The sequence below is a fragment of the Camellia sinensis genome, chromosome 5 (genome assembly GCF_055761805.1).
Source record: "Camellia sinensis isolate YWXY chromosome 5, ASM5576180v1, whole genome shotgun sequence".
Taxonomy (NCBI): domain Eukaryota; kingdom Viridiplantae; phylum Streptophyta; class Magnoliopsida; order Ericales; family Theaceae; genus Camellia; species Camellia sinensis.
The window spans coordinates 193,513,478-193,539,689 of record NC_138965.1 but is presented as its reverse complement, the minus strand read 5'-3'; the positions used below and the strand labels follow the sequence as shown (position 1 = coordinate 193,539,689).

General features: G+C 38.2%; 1 protein-coding gene across 2 annotated transcripts; it reads right to left on the bottom strand.

Annotated features, from left to right (window-relative positions):
* Positions 1-2,132: 2,132 nt before the first annotated feature.
* On the bottom strand, positions 2,133-6,784 carry LOC114302692 (uncharacterized). 2 transcript variants are annotated; one of them, XM_028247757.2, is made up of 3 exons: positions 5,857-6,784; positions 3,325-3,701; positions 2,133-3,240 (listed from the first exon to the last, which is right to left on the bottom strand). In XM_028247757.2, the coding sequence occupies exons 1-3, from the start codon at positions 6,064-6,066 to the stop codon at positions 2,466-2,468; spliced, it is 1,362 nt and encodes a 453-aa protein (XP_028103558.2). In that variant the 5' UTR covers positions 6,067-6,784; the 3' UTR covers positions 2,133-2,465. The 2 variants fall into 2 exon arrangements, with proteins under 2 accessions (XP_028103558.2, XP_028103557.2); XM_028247756.2 differs by having other exon boundaries at positions 2,136-3,701.
* Between the last annotated feature and the right edge of the window lie 19,428 nt (positions 6,785-26,212).

Sequence of the window (26,212 nt, the reverse complement as noted above, 5' to 3'; positions counted from 1 at the left end):
TAAAATAATATATTTCTAAATAAAGCCATATATCTAAAAGTCTACTTTAGAAGCTACAAGTCTATTCCCCCTCGGATCACTTTCAATGTATTAATGTATCACAACTGCAAATGCCAACAGAAGTAACAATCAATGAAACAAAAATAGGAGAAATCACAGCTTAGTGGTACTCCAAAAAGTAATTACATATTGATGGAAAAAAAAATAAAAAATTATGACATTCTACTTTAATATTGTAAATTTTATTACTAATATGAAAATGTTTTTTAAACAATCAATATTTTTCTCATAAAAACTTCACACATTCTAATTAATTTTATTTTATTTTGAAAATGTTGTCAGCTTCAAGTTAGTTTTAGAGTTTGCTTTTTTCAATAACGATTGAGAATAACTAATAGTTGGGTTTGAAGGACAAGAATAAAATTGAAGTCTCAAGGCAAAAGACAAAAGTGCATGCCATAAAGGATTCAAAGCATAATTGATACCGTACACGATGTCCCTACAAAATACAATGTAACAAAAATATTTTTTTAAATTGCAATGTCACAAAAATAGAAATCAATAATTTAGCAAACTACCCACTTGTCCCACGTAGGCACCGTTTGGGATGAAGGTTTGAAATTTTTTTTGGCTATTTTAGTCACAAAAAACAAAATAGGCTATTTTAATCACAATAAACAAAATATCACATCCAACCCATAATCATTACACTCTTTTCTCACAAAAATAGTCAAAAAATCAAAAAGTCATTCCCAAACTAAACTTTTTAACCTAGACTAAAATAACCAAAAAAACCAACCCATTTTCCAGACAACACCATAGCCTCCATTTTTTTTTTTTTTTTTTTTTTTTTTGTGACAATCGCCGTCCTTTTCTTCTTTTAAAATATTACACCTAATACGGGAGGTAATCGACTTATCTTTAAACCTGGTAACCTGGTTTCAGGTAATGGACATACCCCTTTTGATAAAAGCCTACTTTGGCAATTTGGTTAAAAATAAGGTTTTTGGCATTTTAATTTTTTTTTTTTGGGTCCCTATCATCTCCCTATACTTTTACATATTTTTTTTTAAAAGTTAAAAAAATTAACTTTTAACCTATTTCTCAAAATAGGAGAAAGTTTATGGAGTGTTTATAAAAATAAAAATAAAAACAATTCATTTTGAAAGTCAGTTTAAAGTGTTTGGTACAATTTCTTGTTATTACGTGGGAGTCCAAAATGATTTAAATAAAATTTTAAAAATTTTATCACTGTGAAGACAACCACAAACATGTACAGATCCAGGATTATATAAGCTGCTCTATTGTTTAAAAATTTGAAAGGCTATTCTATATAATTTTAAAATTATCTACAAAAAATTTGAGAATGCAAACTCTTATAATTTTAAATTATTTTAAAATTTCTAATATAATATGTAATATTTTTAAAATTTTTGAGAGTGACCATTCCCTAACCCCCTAGATCCATCATTGACCACACAAAAAAAAAAAATATATATATATATATATATATCTATTGAGAAACAGAAAAATAAATACTTTTTAATTTCTGATTTTATATTATTTGTTTTTAGCTTTTTAGAAGCCGTACCAATAAGATCAATGTCAAGATGGAAAGAAACTTCTAAAAATTCATACGTATATGATGTTTTAAATTTCGATCATGGTACGTAGCTCGAATATCGCGGCTCGAAACGCAGCTCGACACCAAAACGACGTCATTTTGGTGTCAATTTTGTTTTGTTTTGTTTTTTTTTTTCTTTCTTTCCTGGTTTTGCAGAATGAAGAAGAAGAAGAAGAAGAAGAAGGGAGAAGAAGAGAAGGGAGGAGGAGGAGGAGGAGGAGGGAGGGGAGGGGGCCATAAAAACCGGTTTGAGGAGGAGGGGAGGCTAGGCAGACGACGGTGGTGCTGCGACATCGGCGGGGCTGCGACGGAGGAGGAAGCAGAAGCGGCGGCGGGAGCTACGACGACGGCGGGGCGGGGAACTGCGACGCCGACCTTCTTCCTCTCCCTCCCTTCTCTTTCTCTCCCTCTCCCTCTCTTTCTCTCGAGCCATTTTCGAGCCTGGTAGATTCGAGCTACCCGGCATTTTCCTTTAAATTTTCCCAGAATGCACACAACATGCTTTGGAAAATTTCTAAGAAATATTTTGGAAACAAATGAACTTTCTGAATAATTACTAAAGCATCAACGGAAAAGTTCACACCCCAAAAGAAATAAAGGAAGAAGAAAATCACTCTCTCTCTCTCTCACTCTCTCGGAAACTTTCTCCGAAATTGAGCATGATATGATACATTACACTGTAGAAATTAGCTTGATGTCAGTTTGATATTAGAGATTTTAAAACACAATTTTTTTTTTTTTTTTAACAAAAAAAAAAGGAAGAAGAAGAAGAAGATGCTTTTACATTTCAAAGCAACGGGTAATCTTCTGGACATCTAGCTATCATCTTCCAAGTAAACTTTTATAGGGAAAATTCCAAGACTAGAACAATCATCAATGTCTCCACCGCAAAAGCACACCAAGGCCCATCAACACCATACCTTGCAAATCCCAAAGAGGCCATGAATTGGGTATTCTGATTCAAATTACTTCCATTACCCAATTGGGATTTTCCATCAATATCATCAAACCCATAGAGCCTAACCTCTTGCTGACATGGCCTTACCCCAATAGGAACATGCCTAGTTGGCACCAACCCATTTGGGTAACAAAGATTAGGGTTGTTCCAAGCCCCAAATCTCCTACCCATTTTCCCATAAAACCATTCAGAGAATTCAAGCTCACCTGTCAGATTGTTACCATTTAGGTACAGTGCACTAACATTGGGCAAAGCTTCAAGCTTTGGGGAGATATTGCCTGTGAGCTTGTTGTCATTAAGACCCAAAAACCTCAGCCTCTTTAACCCTGCCATAGTCTCAGGAACTCCACCTGTCAAGCCCACATTGGACAGATCTAACATGACTAGGCTTTGCAGCTTGTGCCACTCCACACTCCATAGGTCTCCTCCTATTGGATTGTTTGACAAGACCAACTCTTCTAAAGAACACAAATCTTGAAGTGACTTAGTCAACCCATTTGAGAACTTGTTGTTACTAAGATCAAGTAGTGTTAGGTTGTTTAGATTGCCAATTTCAGTTGGAATTTTTCCCTCTAATTGATTGTTGCTCAAATCAAGCTTCAACAATGAAGTCAGCCCTCCAAAACTCGGTGCCAATTGCCCAGATAGTGAATTTTCACTAAAGTCAAGGATTAAGAGTTCAGTTAACCAACCAAAAGAATATGGGATTTGACCTCTAAATCTATTTCTGGATATGACTAACCTCCTCAATTTGATTAAGTTGCCGATATTTGATGGTAATTCGCCTGCTAATCCATTGTCTAGTAGCACCAGTGAACGGAGATTTCTGAGGTCACCGAAAGCAATGGGAATTTGACCGATGAGACCTGGGTTTGATCTGAATTCGAGTGACTCTAAGCTGGCAGCAAGAACTTTCCAGTTGCCATTTGGGATTGGAATGGGGTGGTGGCGGGGTGAAATGAAGCAATTGAAGATTAGCAGAGATTTTAGGTGTGTAAGCACGAATAAATCTAGTCTGAATTCGACATTTGGGACACAAGACAAAGAGTTGTCTTGAATGGGTCCAATGTTTAAGGCAGTGACATACCAAAAGCCATCAAAGAGGTCACAAGAGACACCCTGTAGAAAAAATAAAAGAGGACAATCACTATAAGGGAAATATAGAATGGGTGGTATGATGTGTTTCTGATTGTGTTTCATAATAGAATATCAAGCATTGAACCAAAAATGATTAAAACTTGACTACCTTTTCTAGAAAAAATATACATATATATATATAGAACAATGAAAAATATGAAAAGTTTGTCCAAATGCCCTCCCCATCCCAAAAATTAAAAAAGAAGAGGAGCAAGTTTTATCCAACACAAAGTGACTTCCAGAGTTCTAACATTGATGAGTTCTAGCAAGAAATTTGAGTAAACACTGGTTTTTTTAGCAAGAAATTCCAAAAAATGATATTTTAGTCATTTTGCAATAAAAGGGTTAGCTAAGATAAGTTGTCCCACTAATCACACATATGCGGAAGCTATCTTGAACACCTGGTTATCAAAAAAAAAAAAAAAAAATCCCTCATATGTGGAATAGAAGGGCTCCTGACCTGAGCTACAAAACTTGAACAAAACTTATTCTGATGAAACATGGCTGTAAAATACTGATGAGAGTTCAATAACCATTGTATTGATTGTTGGAAAAATGGTTTAATATAGGCATATTTTAGAGTCCAAATTTGAGGGGCCCCAAACGTTGTTTGGGGTGGGTTCAAAGAGGTGAAGACAGAACGTCAAAACCATTTATGAGTGAATGAGAAGTTGACGTCATTTTCGAATCTAACATTAATTTTTTAGATAAAATTCATTTGAATTTTTTTAATTAAAAATTATTGTGGGAATTTAATTTAATTCTAAATTCTAATTTTGGATTCCTAAGTGGTTTGTAATTGTGAGAATTTAATTTAATTCTAAATTCATTTTTGAGTTTCTACGTGGTTTCCTATAATTTGTACCTCTTACTTTATTTATTAAACTATTCAATTTGTTTAATATATATATATATATATATATATATATATTAAATTAAAATACTGAAACAGAATTTTAATTAATGAAAACTCAGAAAATAATTTCTAAAACCCAAAATTAATTTCTGAAAAAATTTCACAAAAATATATTCTGAATTGTTAATTACACCAGTATCGTACTACTAGTTGTTGTCAAAGAAAAGAGACAGTATATTACTACTATCTGTCAAATAGCATATAATCACTATTTGTTTTTCCAACCAGAATATTATTTTGTAAATCCACAGAAAATAATTTTCTTCCGAAATTATTTACGAAGAATGAAAAAGGAAAACAAACGAAAAATTCTGTAAACAGAATAATTCGAATCTGTCTTAAGATTGTTTTTTGTTGCTGTCTATTTCTTTTGTTTTGTGCATTTTCCTACATTCTAGTTTTTAGGAAAATTATAAAGAGAGTATAGAACACAGGTTTGGTTCGCCGAATAAATTTATTTGAAGTGCTTCTATAAATTTGTGAAGATCATTGTATCCTGGGAGATAGACACCATTTAACCGTAAGCACCGTAGCGGGACGAATCTGTCTTAAGGACAAAGTGTCACACACTCAACTTGGTCTTAATTTTATTTGGGTTCGATAAATAAATCTGGTATGTTATTTATTTATTTTGTTTGAATTTATTTCAAGTTTTTTATATACACAGAAAATTGTTCCAACATTGATGGTATCCTAATCCATTATTTTTTCTGTTTTGGCTTTCTTGTTTATGTTTACATTCCTTGGTCTGACATGAAATTAAACAAGAAGTTACAAGCTATCATAAATTCATCTAAAACTTCAAAATGAATTAACAAAAGGATCTAGTTTTGACTTAAAATTCTAAAGTAGTGTTTGGTTCACTGTTCTTTGTCTCTCCACGTGAGAGACAGATCGCACGCAAGGAGTGTTAGCTTGATATACAATGTTGTGTCATATCCTAATAACTTGAGATATCAAGACAATCGGTGACTTAACAATCATGATGTCCAATGTTGAAAAATACACAATGGAATCTCAAACAAAAATAAGTGATTTTGCTCATACAGCACATTTAACAATCTACATACCTAATAATTGATCCCCCATCACTGTGTGTACAGTTGGAACTAACATGAAATTTATTTTGAGTCCAAATTTGTGTACTGAGGAAAATTGATTCCACATTAAAAACAGTTATTTGGGAAGTCTCGATCAAGCTAACATGTGCTTAGAAATTACCTGTATAGGAGTCCAACCACAAGGATCTGGATAAAGATCTGAACCATTCCACCAATTACCCACAAAACCCTGAATAGTAGAGTACAGAGCTTCTTTCTCTGTTTTCTCCATTGGTGCTACTTCAGTTTCTGCTTCTCCATTACACCAAACACCCAAACAAAGCATAAAGATAACAAAAATAGCTTCACTTGTGTTGTTGAAACCCTTCATGGATGATTTAATACTGAACTCAACCAAACCCAAAAACAAAAATGACTAAAAACAGAGTCAAAAGACTCAAAACAGGGCAAAAACAGTGGAGTCCACAATGGGAAAGATTGGGTTCTATCAAGATCAACTTTCTTATGAGTGAACCATATGGGTTGATTGGTTTTTCTCTGTTGGACTAAAAAAAGATGGTTTTGGTGTTCATGGAGGTCTCAGGATAAATGTTGGATGAAGAATAGTGACCCAAAAGTGTCAAAAAACAGAGGAATAAAAGAACAAGTTTGGAGGTTAGAGATCATGAGAAAAATCCAAATGGGTACTTCCTGAAATCAATCATTCTTCTCAAAAACCCAGTTGATAATTGAGAAAGAAAGGTCCAAAGAGAATGAATCAAAGAGGGAAATTGAGAAATCTGAACTCTCTCATCCAAATCTATACAGCAAAGCTAGTGAAGGAAGTGTAGAGTAGCAGAGAGAGATAAATAGAGAGAACAGAGGACACAAGGCCTAAGAAATTGTACAGTAAAACCTACAATAGCACAGTTCTCAATGCTCAAAAAGTAATGATAACAATAATAAAATCAGAACAGTAGTAACTGAAGGGATTCAGCCGTTGCCACTAGGAAATGAAGGAGACACGTTAAAGAGAGGATCCCAACTCGGCTGAAACTACCAAAGCCTCTGCATTGGAGATTTGTTTGTTATTTACTTGGTTTAGTCAAGTCCAGACATACATTTCCATCACAGAACTTGGACATAAATTTATATGAATTATAATTTTATTTTATTTTAAAATGAGTCCTATTAATGATTAATTTTTGTATAATTTTTTACAAATTTAAAGTTAATAATCAGAAAGTTAAAGTTAAAAGTATTCAATACTAAATTTTTTTCAACTGTAAATAATCAGAAAGTAAAAGTTAAATGCATAGCTTTCCTTTCACTTCATAAACTGTAAGCAAAATCGTACCAAATACTGGTACAAGTATTTTTTTATTATTATTTTTTAAAAAAAAAGAAAAACTACAAACATCCCAATAAGTTGCATCAAACATAACCAAATTTTTTTGTAAAATCTTATTTAATTATTTGAATATTATGTTTCATTCTGTGTTTTAATTTTTATATTCATAGCAAAATTGTATTCTATTATTATCCTATTGAGTTTTGATTTTTATATGTACAGCAAAACTGCATTATACTATTATCATATTGGTTATATTATTATCATATTGATGGCAATTATTATTAGGAATTGTAAACATTATTAATCCTTCATTCAATTTATTACTAAAGATAGTTAAAAGGGATAGGCAGGTGGGGGATTTATGGTTGAAGAAGGTAGTTAAAGATGTGGGATCAAAGTTAGGGGTTAGGGTTTGTGTGGGGTGGGGACCAGATCCCATGCAAAGGAGAGAGAGAGAGGGATCATGTAAATGCATGCAAGACAGAGTAGGGTTTTTATCCTTGGCTGCTGGCCTTTGTTTGTCCTTTCATTTTGAGCTGCTAGGTGGGGGTTCGTAACAGCTCTGGGAAAACAGATCAGACAAGACAAGACTGCAAAGAAAGAATGGCAAAAAGAGAGAGAGGCTTTGGAAAGTGGGTACATTTTGTTGGGTAGAAATGGGGGGTTGTATTTGCGTGGCCATGAGTAATGTCAACTTGACATATTTGAGATGTCTTTCCTAGGAATGACCTAGTATTAATCATTTTTTTTATTACAAGCTAATTTCTATCAAGTCATTTCCTTTTAGTATTTTTATTTTTGAAAAATTTGGGTTTTATCTGGAAATCCATAAAAAAAAAATTAAAAATATCATCTAAAAATTGCACAAAAAGATTTTTAGAAAAGAGCCCCCCCCAAAAATAATTTCCAAATATTGTTGCTCGAGGTAAAAAAGACAAGATTGGGATGCACAATAAGGCACCGTTTGGGAAGCAAGATTTGAGGCTTTCTTAGTTATTTTAGTCACAAAAAAACAAATAGGCTATTTTAGCCACAACAAATAAAATATCATATCCAACACATAATCATTACACTCTTCTCTCACAAAAAAAGTCAAAAATTCAAAAAGTCCTTCCTAAACCAAGCTTTTTAGCCCAGGCTAAAATAGCCAAAAAAGTTAAAAAGCCAAAAAATCAACCCACTTCCCAAACCAAACCTAAATATTGTTGTGAGTTTTGATGGGATCTATTTTGAGGCTACTAAGGCCTCGTTTGGGGAGTGACTATTTTAGCTAAAAAGTCAAAAAGTTACTAAAAGTTGTCACATCACCTCTTTATTTTTCTGCACATCTTTTTGTAAAAAGTCAAAAAATTATTAAAATAATTTATTCCCAAACGAGGCCTAAGATAATATGAAATGCGTTTTAGTATAATTTAAAAATTATTAGCTTAAATGAGAAAAAAATACAAAAATTTAAATTGTATACATATAGTGTGAATTAAATAAATCTTGTATATAAAGATAGTCACTAGTATGACAAATGGAAGCTCCCTTAAAAAAATATATATATAATGTGCAAAGAGAAGCTGACATCTTTTTATACGTCTCCTCATTTGGTTAATTAACCTATGTTGTCTTATATTAGAATGAGAAATCTAGGAATGATTTGGCATCTTTTAAAAAAATTAAAAAATTACTATCTTATTTAAATTACATTATCTTATTTAAATCATACCACTTCTCTATTAAAAAATCTTGTAGTGTAAATTAAATAAATCTTATTTTTCTTTATAAATAAATATTATTTAAGTCACATCATTTAATTTAAATCTTATTTAAGTCACATCATTTTATAGTGTAAATTAAATAAATCTTATTTAAGTCACATCACCTCTCTATTAAAAAAGTCAAAAAGTCAGTTAAAATCTTTTCATTGGATATTTATTTGATGAAAATAATAGTTTAATTTGTTTTTCTTCGTAAACCCTTTAGGGAGAAAATACATAATTGAGTAAGGATAAAGTAAAATATTTTTCTTTCTTTCTTGGACAATATTGCTAGAGTAACATGTTACTGTCAAATAAAATAACATGTTACTGTGAGACAGAATAACATGTTACTGTCAAATAGAATAATTGTCAAACAAAGTAGCATATTACTGTAAGACAGAATAACATGTTACTGTTTATATCAATTTCAACGATAATAATTTTTTTAAAAGAATTTCATAGTCAACATAGATCTTATTTGATAGATCTTGATGAGAGAATTCTAAAAATATTAATTTTATTAAAAACCGAAATCTACATCAAAAGTTATATTATTTTAAAATTTAATATTTTAGTAATAATGATATTTGTTAGACTTTTTAAGAAAAAATTTTTATGCTTATCCTTATGGCATTAAAATTTTATTATAAGAAGGTTTTGACCAAATCTTCCCATTAGAAATTGGGAGAGCAAGAGGATAATTAACTATATGGTTAGCAAACTGTAGGTTCATTTAGAGAAAATAAATATCAAAAGTACAAATAAAAAGAGTAAATTATATTGACCTTTCTTGAGATTTAGAGAAAAAAAAAAATAGTAAGTCACACAATTTTGATATAATTCCGTTAAGTTCTTTTAAAGTTTTAATTCACATAACATTTAACCCCATTTTCATAAATAATTTATTAATTATGTGAATGAAAAAATAATATTGTCACATCTTTTATATTAAAATATATATTTTATGTTATTTATTTTTGTATATTTACACCATCTATATTAATTTTGATCTATTTATCCTCACTAAAAGAGAAGTCTATGTAATTATATCGAAATTATAAAGTTATTGTATTTTTTAAAAAAATTCAAATGAAGTTAGTATAATTTTGAAATAGGAAAAGTGAACTTTAATTGGTTCTATTTTAGCAAGGCATCAAACAAATGGAGAAAAAATGAAAAGTGGAATTAAAATAATTTGTTGCCATACATATATAAAAAGGGATAAAGATTTTTCCCCTGAAATCCCCCTCCCCGAACAGCCCAAAAGAGAGAAAGAGAAAAGAAAAAGAAGAGGGAGTGGAGATAGAGAGAGAGGGCCCTTCTTTCGTCTTCGCCGTCGCCGATCGATGGCAAATTGACCGGCCGATCATCGCAGCAGCTCCGATTGTCACAGCAGCAGCTCGTGGCAACCCCGCCTCCGCCTCCAGCCTGATTTTGTTGGCCCTCTCTCCTCCAGTTCTTCTTCTTCTTCTTCCTCTTTCTTTCTCTGATTTTCTTCAAAAAAATAAATAAATAAATTCAAAAACGACGTCGTTTTTTGAATTCGGGGGATTCGAGGGCTCAAATTCAAGTAAATAAATAAATTCAAAAACGACGTCGTTTTTTGAATTCGGGGGATTCGAGGGCTCAAATTCAAGCTACCAATCACTACTCTATAAAAGAGAGAGAGCGAAGATAAAAAAAAATAAAAATAAAAATAAAAGTAAAAAAACTAAAAGTAACTTTTAAGGTTAGGCCCTAGAAGGATGACCATTCAACCATATAATAGCCCCATTTGGTAAAATTGTAAGAAATTGATTATAACTTATAGTTTATACCTGTGAACATAAGCTGATTTTTAACTTATAAATTAAATTTCTCCTCCCCACTCAAAGAATAAATTGATTGTTGACTCACAAAAAGTTATAAGTTGTATTGTTAAACTGAACCAAACACATCAAAATAGTTTAAATTAAGCTAAAAGTTTAAATAAGCTGGAAATAGGCCCTACCAAACAGGGCCAATGATAAATTATGAACTTATATATAGGGATGTTTTGGAAAGTTAATAAAAAATTATTTTTTTAGCTTTTTGACTTTTTTGATAGCTTTTTTGTGACTTTTTTTTAAAAAAACTTGATAAAAAGTCAAAAAATTGGCTTTTTATCAACTTTTCAAATTGCCACATAGACAAGGATTTGAACCTAATACTGAGTATAATTCGTCGAGATCTAGAAAGTACATCTTTCTAACTTTGTGTGCTTTTGCCCAAATGACTAATCCAAAAAGAGTTGAATCTAAAATCTTTAACATCTTTAACATAATCGACAATGCTACGTAACTCAAATTTTGTGACTCAAAAGTGGTTCAAATGGCAAAAACGACGTCGTTTTTACCATTTGAACCACTTTTGAGTCACAAAATTTGAGCTACGAGACATTTTCCTAACATAATACCTAAGGTCTATCCACTCAACCAAACCCTGGGTAAAGAACTATATGGGTTCGTTTGAGATGTAAGTTGATTTTTTGGCTTTTTAATTTTTTGATTATTTTAGCCTTGAGCTAAAAAGTCTCGTTTGGAATGATTTTTTTTTACTTTTTTGATTTTTATAAGAGAAAAAAAAATATAATTATTATGAGTTGGATATGATATTTTGTCTAATTAAATTATTTTTTTTAACTAAAATAGTCAAAAAAAAAAAAAAAAAAAAAATCCCAAATTTTTTCTTCCCGAACGGACCCAGAATGTGGTTTGGAGGCTTTTGGGCAGCTTGGACCACGCCAACACTGGGATGGAGGAGAAATGCAGGGTAAGCAGAAGATATATATCTATATATTATACATAGCCCGCACAAAAATTTCTTTGATGGCAGGCCTAAAACAGCCTTGATTTGTCATTTTCTTCTACTACACCACTCTAAATTTTAGTGAAAACAAAAAAGAGAATTTGATAAGATTAGTGACCTACAAGCTATAAAAGTATATAAAAAATTAATATTATTGATGTGGTTACATTGAGATTTGTGATTTTATAATATAGATAAAGTGTTATTTAAATAATATTTAATTATAAAAATATCACTATCACATTGTTCTTTCTAGTGACAAATTTTATATAATTTCTTTTTTATGAATAATATTTATCTTTTGATAATCCAATTCAATGTTTAAAGCAGTATGTATTAAGCAAAATAAATTGGGTGACAAATTTAATTTATATTATTTGAAATTTTAATCATTTTTTTTAAATGTGAGAAAATTTTAAATTATAAACTTCTTACTTATTGCTAAATGTTAAATTTCCAAATATTAAAATCTTGAGATGTAACGCTATCACCCCATGAACACTACCACCATTGTTGGCCACCACCACTCCACTACAACCACCCCACTACCAATATCACCATTGCCGCCCTAACCCTCCACTATAATATCACCATTGTCACACCACCATCATCACTCTAATGTCGCCACCATCTTCGATAGCAACCTTTCACCTTTTTCATAACTATTATAACTGACACCGTCACTTTCACCATATGGTCATTGCCACCATCATTTTACTACTATTGTCACTGTCCATCACCACTTTCACAAACTCAGTCCTACCTCAACATAATCACCATCGTTGTTTACTACCACCATCACTCTAGTATAGTATCACCATTATTGTCATTATCTTCACCACTTCCTTGCCATCACCACCACTTCCTTGCTGACACTATTTTTTTAAAAAAAAATTTTAGAAGACACCACTGTAGACGTCCCCCGAACGCATCCCGGGAAGGAGTGCGAGTCCCCCCGTTCTGGTTCGTTTGTGGGTCTACTACAGTTCAAGGACTCAAATGTCACGGTTCTAAATCTTGAACCAAAGAGTCCAAATCCGGCAAATTGATTGTGAAAATAGATTTTTTGAAAAGAAGTGCCAAACATGGACTGCTTTGCCAGATACAGAGTCGCCACCTACATATTTTATTTTTGGGAAATTTAGGAAACCCTGACTCGTTTGCCTAAGGCCACGTGTCCGTCATCACCAAAGTTGCCTCGGCTCGGGAACTTGGGTACGATTGGGGAAGGTCACTTCGTGAGCACCCCCGCTCGCCCGATCAAAGATCGGCCTCTACTAACCATAATATCTAGTTTTGAAAACTTTGTGTGCTCTTATTCTGGTTATTAGCCTAGTTTTACTATGTGATGCGCACAGCATACAAGTATAGACCGGGTCGACTGAATTGGAACAAAACATTTCATGTTTGTTTTTTTGAAAGATGGTTTGCTACCCGCAGGTAGGCTTAAAATGCAGATTTTGCCACCCTCGGGTGGGCTTAGAAAAGATGGCTTTGCCACTATCTAGTGGGCTTAAAACAAACAGTTGATGAATTGTTCCAATCCAAATAACCCAACCTCCACCCACAGGCATTCAAGCAGTTATATCACATAAGCAAATAGCCTCATAGTAAGCATGCTATTCATGGCAGTCACTCACACGCATGCAAGGATGCTAAAGCATAAAAACTCACCGAGTACTCCAAGCCAAAACAGAAACTCATTAGAAATCCATGTATGATCCTAGATACACCAGATTGCCTAATGCAACACATGCAAAGATGCAACTATAGCAGGCTCGGCTATTCTAAACATGGCCTATGGAATGCTACAGCTAACATGTATTCAACTTGGAATTGAAATACAGATGCAGTTAGTATGACGCACCGAGCCCGGTGCATGCAAGACTAATGAATGAATGCAAACATGCTATCATACTGTATGCTAATTGAAATATGGCCTAATCTAACCATCATAAGCAGGTAAATAAAAGAGAAGAAAGACGTGAGGTTGGGAGACATACGTCACACTCACCCACACTTATTACAATTATGCCCCCGCGCAGAGGGTCCGAATAAATATACAGTCCCGAATAAAAGAATAGTACAGTCCAAATAAATATTACAGTCCAAATATGTACAAATTCCTAATTAAATAACAAATTAACTAAGAAAATAAATAGACTGGCGTGCAAGCCAGGGGCTGCCTTGATTCCATTCCGGATGATGAATGATGCATGCCCGGGTTGCATTTGCGCGGAAATCCATGACGATGCCCCAATTAGCCTCTATTTCGCAATTATTCTTGGAAAGTGCGCCAATCTCTGGAAGATTGCTAATTCTTGATTTGCTGCAACAGAGAGCAGGAAAGGGGCATAGCAATGTATTTTCACAGATGTATGCATGCCTCGATCCTCGTGCCACCAATCACGCATATCGATGCATGATGGCCGAGGGATCGAATTGCACAATTTAATATGAAATGAATGCACATGAAAACACAACAAGACCTAACTCCATCATGGATGATCCGGAGTGTCGGTGACTAGGGAATTGAGACACGTTCCGTCACTCGGAGTACGGAACGTACCTCGTTTCCCGTGCTCGGGCTAACTCCTATCCCAAGCACAATGCAATATGCATGATATGCATGAATGCAAACTAAGATACAACCTAACATGCACAATGTTATGAAATGGCATACACGATGCACGAGGTAACATGGCATACACAATGCACTAATATACAACCTAGCATACACAATGCTATGAAATGGAATGGCATACATAATGCAATATGGACTTGCACCAACACAAGTGGACCTCAGCCACACTCACATAGGAGGCCATCAGATGAAAACAAGACAACTCGAAGTGCGTGCACGCGTGCGCGCAAACCGAGGACCGACCCTCAGGCACCGAAATGCCACTCTAATGAGACATGACAAAGACATGGAATATGATATGCAAACATGAAAAAATCAGTAGCAAAATGAGGAGCAAAACAGCCCCGAATCATGGCAAAATGATACCCGATGCATGGAACGAGTCCCGAAACATAAATTTTGGTGCATGAAATGGCCTATAGCTATGCAATGCATGCATAATTTGAACATGAAGTATGAATACAGAAGCTAGGAAGACCCAAAAAAAGCATGTTTACAGTTTAAAGCGTGGCCAAACAGGGAACACAAATGAGGCTAGATTAGCATACAAAAATGGGGCCAAGAGAGGGGTAATGAAGCAACTCACAAATTATGGCCCCAAACAGAGAAGGAGCCTTCTACAATATTGAAGAGGGGCCAAAAATATGATGTATTACAGTTTATGACAAACCCCAAAAACATATACAAGTATGCTCAAAATGCTATGCAAAATAATGGCACCAAGAGAGCTATAACATGAAGTATAAAAAGGATGTCCCAAACAGCCATAGACCCTTAATGAAACATGAAGAGAGGGTCAAAATAGGGCCATTTTCAGTTCGGACCAAGGTCCAAAAACAGAAGCTCAATAGGCTAATAAATCATGCAAAAATGGGGACCAAAGAGGGGGATAATGACAAGTGGCACATGGAGGTCCCAAACAGTGATGAGCCCTTCTTCAATGTTCAAGAAGGGATCAAAATAAGCCTATCTACAGTTTACATCATGCTCCGAAACAGATTACACATAGGCCAAAAATACTATGCAAGATTATGGCATACAAAGGGGTAATGAAGCAAGTGCAAAATGGGGGTCCCAAACAGGGTAAGACCCTTAATGAAAGATGAAATAGAGCTCAAAAAAATACCACTTTCAGTTTTGGTCGGAGCTCAAAACAGCAAGCAAAAGGGGCTAAGAAAACTTGCAAAAATGAGCTAGAAAGAGGGAGAAATCAACTCACCCTTGAAGACCAATCCTTTGCTGCCTCTTGGACCAAGAAAAGCTGCCTCCTAGCCTCTGAGAAGACCTCCAAGCTTCTGGAATGGAAGTGGTAGTGTGGTGCTGGGTGGTGATGAAGAAAAGGGTGTAGGACTTGGTGTTTTGAGGCTTAGAGTAGAGAGAGAGGGAGAATTGATGCAAGGCTCTCAAAACAAATTTTGTAACCCTGAAATCTGAAGGGGAGGGGCTGTATATATAAGCAAAAGGGGTGGAAAAGAGGCGGAAAAAAATGGGGGGAAAACAAATCAAGTTTCCCCCAAAAATGGCCAAACCCTTGGGCATGGGTGTAGTGGAAAACAAAATTCACTTCTAGGACACACTTGGGGAGGGGGGCATGGCCGGCTAGTTTAAAAGGGCAAAAAATTCATTTCACCAAATAGGTGGCCGGCCAGCTAGATTTTCTGGCCGGCCAACTACTTTCAGGACAAAAAAAAAGGCTGCCGGGAAGAAAAGTGGCTGGTGGGTGATTGGGAAGTCCAATGGTGGCCATTCAAGTGTCCAAATTGAAGCCCCGGAAGTTAGATTTCCAATGGCACAAACCTTACATTAAAATTCCTCCTGTGGAAAAAGTTATGCCAGTTTCCGTAAAGCTGCGCAGATTTCGGTCCAACCAGAGTGATGCCCTACTTCAATCAACCATATCTCCCCCGTCCGGAATTGAATTTAGGAGATTCTTGAGTGCAAAATGAAGCCCCGGGAGTAATATTTCCAACGGTGGTGGCCTCATAGTTTGATTCCAAGTATAGACAAATAAATGGTTGTGCCCGCAGGCTGCCTACGTATCCTTTTGCAAGGAATCAAACCAGCGTAGTTCAGGGGCAGGATGCGAAATGATATGCAGAAAGATTTTCAAAATTGGAATTATACGCTACGCGAAGCCGGTTTGAAAATTGGACTTATACGCTACGCAAAGCCGGTTTGATAATTGGACTTATACGCTACGTGAAGCCGATTTGAAAATTAGACTTACACGCTACACGAAGCCGGTTTGAAAATTGGACTTACACGCTACGCGAAGCCGGTTTGAAAATTGAGGATTTATGCAATGCACTGCAATGTAGTGGCTAAAATACAATGTGATGGCTAGGAAAAGGGAGGTACCTTACAGGGCAATTGGCAATGACTTACCTCGGCAACGTCCTACCTCATGCTGATGTGGGAATCTTCCTCTTCTTCTCAGTTGAACCACAGGTACTACTTTTCTCCCTGACTATGGTTGCAGCTTTCCCTATTCTCCAACAGGGTGACAGACTAGGTTGGATCAGTATCCAGAATTGAGGTGCATACAGATGCTATCTCAATCTATGGGGCTGCCATACAGATTTCAAGCCGAGGATATACCCCTGGGTATTTAAACCAGACTTTAGTCTCGGAAATCCCGAACCTTTGCGTTCTAGGCATAAGCCATTCGAACTCTAGTTTCCACCGTCTCAGTTGGTCTCCTAGGAACTCACCGCGAACATAGGCAGGTGGCTATATCAGACCACCGGAAGTCGTTCGGGCACGACAAACACCAAAGGAATTACACCTTTAGAGGATTTAAGGTCTCCTAGACCGAGGAGTGCAGAAGACAGTGCGAATAAAGATGCAGGATTTAAGGTCTCCGTAGACCAGAGGATTTAAGGTCTCCTGGACCAGACAGTAAAATAGATACGATGTAATAGATGTGATGCAATAGATGCAAAGGGGGAACACATGCCAACCACGCTGGACTCGCGAGTGGAGGGAGAATAAAGAAAATCAATCAGGAGCGCGCTCCATGCAACCTAAGATAAATTCCAAACACGCTGAAATCGTGTGAGGAAGGGAAGGCTCCAATCACGCTGAAATCGTGAGAGGAGGTCCAAAAAATAACCCGCCCAGCGCGTCTACAACGCAACCTGGGATAAATTCCAAACACGCTGAAATCGCGTAAGGAGCGGGACACTCAAACCACGCTGAAATCATGAGAAGAGGTCCAAAATCGCTCGGGCTCGCGCTTCACGCATCTCGAGACACAAAAGAAAGGTACGAGACTGTACCACAATTATAATGAAAGTGTGCGCTAGATGTACAAAGTGAAAGAGTGCGATAGACACGCAAAATGAATGAGGAAAGATGGTGTAAACACCTGGCGCACCTGATGTTTCTAACCCAGTGAATCAGCGACCTAACGCGTCTCACGCGAAAGGCGGAAAGATGGAACTGTAAGATCCAAACGCGTTTCATGCAACTGCAGGAAAATGAACACGAAATCCTAACACGTTTCACGTGAAAGGTGCGAAGGTGGTGTAACCAGCAGGCATACCTAACCGTATCTCATACGGAGAGGGAGAAGGTTTTAACCCGGGAAAAAAACAATGGTGTAACCAACAGGCGTATCTCAACGTATTTCATACGGAGAGAGGGAAGGTTTTAACCGGGGAGAATAACAATGGTGTAACCAACAGGCGTATCTCAACATATTTCATACGGAGAGAGGGAAGGTTTTAACCGGGGAGTATAACGATGGTGTAACCAACAGGCGTATCTTAACGTATTTCATACGGAGAGAGGGAAGGTTTTAACCAGGGAAAACAACAATGGTGTAACCAACAGGCATATCTCAACGTATTTCATACGGAGAGAGGGAAGGTTTTAACTGGGGAGAACAATAATGGTGTAACCAACAGGCGTATCTCAACGTATTTCATACGGAGAGAGGGAAGGTTTTAACCGGGGAGAAAAACAATGGTGTAACCAACAGGCGTATCTCCACGTATTTCATACGGAGAGAGGGAAGGTTTTAACCAGGGAGAAAAACAATGGTGTAACCGACAGGCATATCTCAACGTATTTCATACGGAGAGAGGGAAGGTTTTAACCGGGGAGAATAACGATGGTGTAACCAACAGGCATATCTCAACGTATTTCATACGGAGAGAGGGAAGGTTTTAACCAGGTAAACGTCACATCCTAATACGTTTCACGTGAAAGGAGGAAAGGTGGATTCGAAATCCGAATGCGTCTCACACGAATGGAAGAATGGTAAAATGATTTCTTGCTGACAAAGGGTAATCTCTACATGTAAAAGCCACGGATACCGCTTTTCTTTCTGATCATATTCACAACTTTCCCTCATTACAAACAAAAGCCAAGATAACTTTGACTGGGAATGGTACTTGGGGGGAGCACTTCTGATCGCCATTCTGGCTTGAGACAGTGAAACAGTCAACAAAGTAATCTGCTCACTTTGAACATACAGCTCATATCAGGATGCTACTCATTCTAAACACGCAGCTCATAACACAGTATTTGGTTTATTCGGCACACAGCTCATTCTGAACAGACAATCTGATCTGAAAAGACAGGACGCAAAACGGAACCGGTAGAAGTTGAAACAAACTCAGATACCCGACATTTTCCTCTTTTGCTTTTGCTTTGCAGTCCGGAACAATATATAGCTTCAGATAAGTCCTGGTTCTACTGTTCTCACATGACCTGGGTTAAATCCTGCGATTTTATGAAAGAACGAATCTCGTTTTGCACAGATATGGAGAACGGCACGGCACTCGGAGCACAAAACGATTTTATTTTTGAAATTGATAGATGAGTTTTCGACCAGGTATTGAGCCTACGCCTGAACACAGCAAAACGACTCAACAAGGAAATAAAAGGCACACAACCTAGACACGTCGAGTAACACTCGAAACGACTCAAAACAAGAATCGAGATAAAACAGAAAGACACGACACTCAGATGTGCACAGGGAGCCTGTTTCACCGGGTAGTGTTTCCCACCTTTTCTCATTTGTGGTTCTCACATCACTCGGCCCTCAAACTCTGTTTTTTCTGAAAAAGCCCTCTTCTCATTTTTCCTCTCATCACACATCTCTCTATTCTTCAATCTCTCATTTTTCATCCCTCCCCTGGGTGGTTGATGGATAAACAGCAAATTGTGGGCTCGTGCCCCTAGCATGCTGCTAGATTCTTTTTCTCCTGCGCACAGCAGTGAACTTCTCCCACAGAGGGGTTGTGCTACAACTGGGTGTATAGCAAATCTGCAGCTAACATCAGTTGATGATGCTTTGCTGGGGAGTTTGGACGTGATAAGATCTGTCCAGATGATGGGGTGGAATATCTTGCCCCATTCTAGTTCGTGCTTCGCATTTTGCTTGATACCTCGTTGCTTGGAGGATGTGAGAGCTTTCTGCCCTTTGTTGTGCCCTTTTCTGGCGAATACGGTGCCCTTTCCGACAAGTAGAGTGCCATTTCTAGCAAGTATTTTGACAAAGGGGAAAAAACAGAACACCTGACTCAACTATGCCCCTAGTTCATCATTTTCACCATTTTTCGTTTTTGCTTTCTACTAAAACAGTTTTGACCAACATGAGAGTTAGATTAACGCACTTGTTCGATTTTCTGATTTAAAATCATGCAAGTTAGGCTATGAGCACTGAGAGTTTTCCTTTTTTGGGTCCGAGAAATGGTCCAGTTTTGAAAAAAATGGAGTACTTTTCGAAAAGATTAGTCAATCTCAGTAAAAATTCTCAAAAACTATTTTTGCAAATGACCACTGCTCAACGAGCACGGAACCTACTCTCAAGATGCACAACCTCGGACCCATAGCAATGGAAAATTGCCCCTTGCTTGAGGGGAACTGCATGGCAACGGAAAGTTGCCCCTTGTTTGAACGACACCGCGGCGCATTGAATGGCAACGGAAAGTTGCCCCTTGCTTGGATGGCACCGCAGCGCATTGTAGGCAGTCCTTAAAGTGATGAAGACAGCCAAATCCTCAGATATAGAGACGACAAAGATGACCAGAACCATCGCATGGACACAATTGAATTGTTTTACGGCTGGACTTCAGAATGAAGTTGCCTACGTATCCCAAAGATAGGAATCAAGCCTTACGTAGTTCGGGGTGAAGGTACACTCGGGTATTTAACCTCTCCTTTTTATGCTCTAACTTTTGCCAAGGCGCCTGTCGCGGGTTTTCGACCTTGCGAGCTTTGTTTTTCTTTTTCTTTTCAATTCTTTTCATTTCTTTTCTTCTTTTTTTCCTTTTCATCTTTTCTTTTCATTTTCTTCATTTTTTTCTTCTTTTTTTTTTTTTTATTCTTTGCATTTTTCTTTTTTTGTTCTTTTTTGTTCTTTTTTTGTAACGCCCTCAAAATAATAACATTAAACCCATCAAATAAGACTTGCATTGACATATGAACTAGCCACATTCTTTTATTCATTAGAGTCTCATTACATAAGTATTACATGTTAACATCAAAACAAAATGCCCTACGGGCTTACAGCTTTCCAAGTTAACACTTGGTTACAACAAAAGAGTACTAACTCGTTTACACATTAGCCCTTGGCTTGAAGTTACATGTAATACATCAAAAGTTAAGCGACAAAAGTATGTCCGCCACTAGCCTCCCAGCTATGTCCTTGGAGGTGGCATGCTACCTGCACCTGAAAATGATATTCCTATGTAGGGTGAGCCACAGCCCAGTAGAAATACACTAAACCAACCATGAACAATGACTAAAATATTAGCAATTGATAGATGGCTAACACAGATACATTCACACAAATTACACATTTATGTCATACAACTTACGAGTCCAAGTTACCTTTCATTTTCCCTTTTTCAACAGATAAGCATGCTAGCTCTATCATCATTTCAACAGATATGTATAAAAACAATATCCACATTCACAGATAAGCATATGAGCTATATCCACATTCTACACAGATACGTATAACCACAATATCCACAGATAAGCATATAAGCTATATCCACACTTCACAAAGATAAGCATATAAGCTCTATCTTCACTTCTCTAGACAAGCATATGAGCTGTATCTACGGAATTCATCCCCTATCTTCTCCCAACACCATCCGGTTTAGAGGTACATCCCCTATCTTCCCCTAAACCGCGGAGTACATCCCCTATCTCCTCCTCTACACATAACGTATACAAACACAATGGTTCTATATACATCACCCAATACATACAGTTAATGTATTCTATCAACCGTCAAGTTCCATGACACATTTCATTGATTAGTTTTCAGTTTGCCTAATCATCATGCATTGTCTACAACAATCACGACTATCCTCCACCGATAGCCCAAAGCAGTTATTTCTAAACAGAAAATAAATGCACAATGGATATTCAATCAACATTTCATTTCCTCATTTCTCACAATTAATTATCCCAATTAATTAAACAATGTAATTAGACCATTTTTCATAATTACCATTTCAACCCTTAGGTCCCATTTTCATTAATGATTTAATGTTCATTCAATTTCTCCATGCCAAACATGCATCTAGGTTTATTATGAATAAAACCCCAACTTTTGTAAAATTGCACAAAAGCCCCAAACTTTCACAAAATTACCAAACCAACTCCAACATCTCAAAATGCCAAAATTTAAAGACAAAACCCATAGAGAGGAGTAGGATATCCCTACCTTGAAGTTTTAGCCAAAAAGGAGATGAAGACTCGAAGATCAACTTGCTCCAAATCCAAACTTTTTCAGATTAAATCGAAGCTCTCAACACCCTCTATCTTTTTAACAAAGGCCCTAGGCTAGATTCACACTCTAGGGAGATCAAATCTTAGAGAGAGTGCAAGTGGAGAGATAGAAAGGCTCGGATTAAGGGTTTTGGATCAAAAAGAAAGTGAAAAAGTGATGTTTAAAACGCTACTGTCCGCTGATATAAAACACGCTCGCTCGAGCGAAGGCTTGGTCGCTCGAGCGACCAGACACAGAAAACTCTCGCTCGAGCCAAGAAGTTCTCGATCGAGCGAAGAAAAACCCAGACCGCTCGAGCGAAGGAAACTCGCTCGAGCCAAGAAAGACAGCTCTCAGGTCCAGAACCAGGTGCAACCGCTCGCTCGAGCGAGCCACTCTGGCTTGACCCACCAAACACGAACCCCACTCTCGCTCGAGCGACCAACACCTCGCTCGAGCGAAGGTCCAAAATTCTGGGCAGCAACACTAGGCTCCCGAACACAACCAACCTGTAACAAACCTGCCTAACACATCCTATAACTCAAATATGAAGAAAAAGGAATGTAAACACGATAATAACCAACTACCAACATCCACGGGCACATGTCCGGATCACTGTACAACAAGGGTAAACCCGGGATCGCTATATTTTTCTTGCTCTAACTTTTGCCTGGGTCGCCCTTCCGGGGTTTTCGACCCAGCGAGCCTCTCAAGGGTAAAAGTGTAGCTTTGTCCATGTCAAATGGTTTTGAGATCCTAAAGTCATCCGAATCCAGGAGAATGGCTGCTATATTGATTCGCTGAAGAACCCATCTTCGGTTCTTCGGGCACATCAGACATTTTTGCCCCTAGTTAGAGAGGTGCTTCTGTTCTAGCTTTACAAGCTTCTTCTGACAAGATCTGATCTTCTTGATCTGACTTTGGTGCCTCTTGATCGAGGGTTGCTTCCAATCTGGCCACACAGGCTTCCCTTGATGGTCGATCGTTGAACACTTCGAATTGTGGTTCAAGGTTTTAAAGCAAGGACTTAAGTGTTGAGGCTGAGAGCGATCCTAAGCTGTACAATCTCAAGAGCGATTCCACACAGGTCTTCGCAAGATCGCGCAAAACATTTTGTTTTTGAAAGTTTTTAAAGAAGCGACAAATCGCTTGCGCTGAAAATAGTGTGGAACCAATCCGGATCAAGCCAGGGTCCTTCTCAGTACTCATGCCGACGGGCATGATTTCAATCATTAAAGGCTTAGCATGCATCTCTTTCTCTCAAATGATCAAATTTTGCAAAACCCGAGGAATTCCTTCCTCTTCGTTTTCACCGCAGAGTTCAAAAAGTTTTGAAAAACTTAGGTCAATGCAATGATTTTGGGGTGCAGAAGAGTAGGGGAAAAGTACTGCCGTTTCATTCAAACTTTCTGGCACAATTGGCACACGGCCGAGGCAAACACAAGAGCGTGAAAAACCACTCCTGTTTCATTCAAATCTGTCGGCACAACTGGCTCCCTGGCAGAAACAGACTTAAAACAAAACGAAAAGACAAACATAAAACAAAATGGTGACGCCCGAGGTAACACCCCCCGGAATCACCCGACTCCTATACAACAGGACTGACTCGATACAACAAGATAGACCCGAAACAAAAGAGACTGACTCAAAACAAAAAGACAGACTCAAAACAAAACAACAAAACTGACCCAATACCCAAGTTAGAAAGCACAAAAACTGGTATTTGCACATTGCTTAGAACAGTGCGTGCCATTCCCACGTCTTGAGTAAATCGAGTGCCACCTGCAGCTGGTTCAATCTCTGATCAGATCACATTATCCCCCCACAAATTCACTGATCAAGTGCTGATAGACTTTGCAGGACCTGGTGCGGGGATGACCCCGTTGTCAAACAGATCTTGTACATCATGGCACAGACGAAAGCAGTCGTCCGTAGTATGGCCTGTTTGCTGATGGTACGCGCAGTACTGGGTAGCATCATGTGTAGCCGGAAAAGGGTTCGGGAGAGGCCGAGGCTCAAGGGGTTTAAGATGGCCTTGCCCAATAAGGATTTAGAGAGCTTTGGACAAAGGCATATAGAGGGCATGGAAGGCCCTCCGACCTTGGGGTTGGTACTTCAAGGTTTGTGGATTTTTGCTGGACGCACCAGCAGGGGGATTAACAGGTACTGGCCTGGTTTGCTGATCTTTTCCGAGTACAGGATTATAGCCGAAAGGAACGTTTCTGATATAACGACCCTTTTCCCGGCTTGCCCCTTGATTCAAACTGCCCCCAACTTGAGTGGCGAAAATGTCGTCTACAGTTTTTGCAACGACTGCGAACACTTGCTCTTTGTTCAGTCCCTCGGCTTTCAAAGCCTCAACAGCCAACAGAAGATGTTCATGAGGATCCATGTCCACCCCTACCTCGTTCCTTCCACTCGCCTCCACTTTGCCAAGGGATTGGCATTCCTCAAATATAGCCCGTTCCGAAATTGGGGAGCCTTTTGACATGAACTCCCTGGCATGTGATGTGGTTGATGACGGAGCCGATGTCCCGGAGGCCAAACCTATCACAGTTCTCTGAAGATCTTCGATCATTCTCTTCAGCTCAGAAGTCGTGGGCTCACGGGTTTGAGATGATTGGGGTTCAAGTGCATCCATCGTGCTTAAGCCCATGCTTTCCGGGATAAACATCTCGGGTTTGAGTATATGGGTCGGGGTGTATATACTGGGGTTGTAGGTGGGTGGCAGTGTTTGGCTGAGGTTGAGATGCGGATGAGGTACTTGGTCCTTGGGGTTTTGAGGTGGAACTATTGTCCGGTTGTCAATGAAATTCTGGATCTCATGACGAAGGCGGTAGCAACCATCGGTGCCATGGCTGCGCTGTTGATGATATACACAGTATTTGCTGGGGTTATGTCTGGCAGGGAGTGGATTTGGCGAAGGTTGAGGATTAAGGGGTTTGAGGTGCCCTCTTTCCATCAGAACTTTGAATGCCCTGGTTAGGCTCATATGGAGGGGGGTGAAAAATCTACCCTGAGCTCGGGCTGAGATGGCTATTTGTAGGCTGGCCTTGGCAAAAGGGTCGGCTATGGCGACTGTGTTGACTTTAGCAGGTTTGGAAATAGTGCTACCACCAGCATTGGTACTCTCGGCTGGGAGCCTTACGGTAACCTCAGTGGACCAATCCTCAATGTCGTGAATGGAGTTAAGGCCCTGTGCCCTTTTGAATTGCTTCTCAAGGTTCACAATTTTCACTGCAGTCGGATTGAATTCATTAACATCAGAAAGAGGAAGCCTCTCAGTAGGCTGCACCGGGGTTGTGGAAACTCGAGCTTGAGTCAACCTTTCTTGGGGATCTGGACCCTGCAAATCTTCAGCTAGTAGAAGTGGGTCAAAGTTCGGCTGGGGTCCCGAAGCTGGATACGAAACAGATACCCCAGATGGGCGTTGCGTTTCAGCACTGGTCTTGTCCTGCATTGCAGTTCCCTGATTTAGCGTTGCTATCACGGCCACAAATTCTTCCGAACCCTGTGCCATCACGGGTCTGCTGATGATGTGACTGGTGACTGTCGGATCAGATGAACAAAATGAACCCTATCTGGCCCTCCTTTGCCTTACCTCAGCGAAGGAACACTGATTTGCCCTTGAACTGAATTTCCGACCTGACCAAGGCTATCGACACGGATCCAATGTACCCGGGGGATATCGGAGCCTTCTGAAGCTATAGTTCCAAGACTACCTAGCAAAAGGGGAAACATGCAGCATCTCAGCCTGATTTCACCTGAACAGATATGAGCCTATTTGAATGAGTATGCTCTCTACTGCATTCTGCCCCAAAATTCGGCCTGTAAACCGTTACCCTCGGGTAAATTGAATCCCAAAATACTGAAATGGTGCCCGCGGGCCTGATGCCCAAACTTGCAAACTGATACATGCATTCCTGTAGAGACGCACTCTAAAAGCACATAACAGATAAGTGAGAGCAAAAACACCCCTATGTTGGGGTAGGGTTTCCCTGTCCTATTTTGTCAGGAGCTAGGGTTTCACTACGCACGCAGCGGTTTCAAACAACCTATAAACGGGTAAGCAACCTGTCCTAGTTTGGAATGGTCACTATGGATCTGAATATGCACTAGGTCAAATGGTCAAAGAGGTGCCCCGGTAAAACCGGGGTTTGTGTTCCCATACTGGCAGAGCCCACAACCGGTCAGCCTTATGGTCATGCCTTGACAAGACAAGCCTCCGGC

Coding starts and splice junctions, on each gene's coding strand:
- LOC114302692 (XM_028247756.2), bottom strand. CDS start 6,066: ATGAAGGGTTTCAACAACACAAGTGAAGCTATTTTTGTTATCTTTATG. Junction 3,702..5,856: donor GTGGTTGGACTCCTATACAG/GTAATTTCTAAG, acceptor TTTTTTCTACAG/GGTGTCTCTTGTGACCTCTT.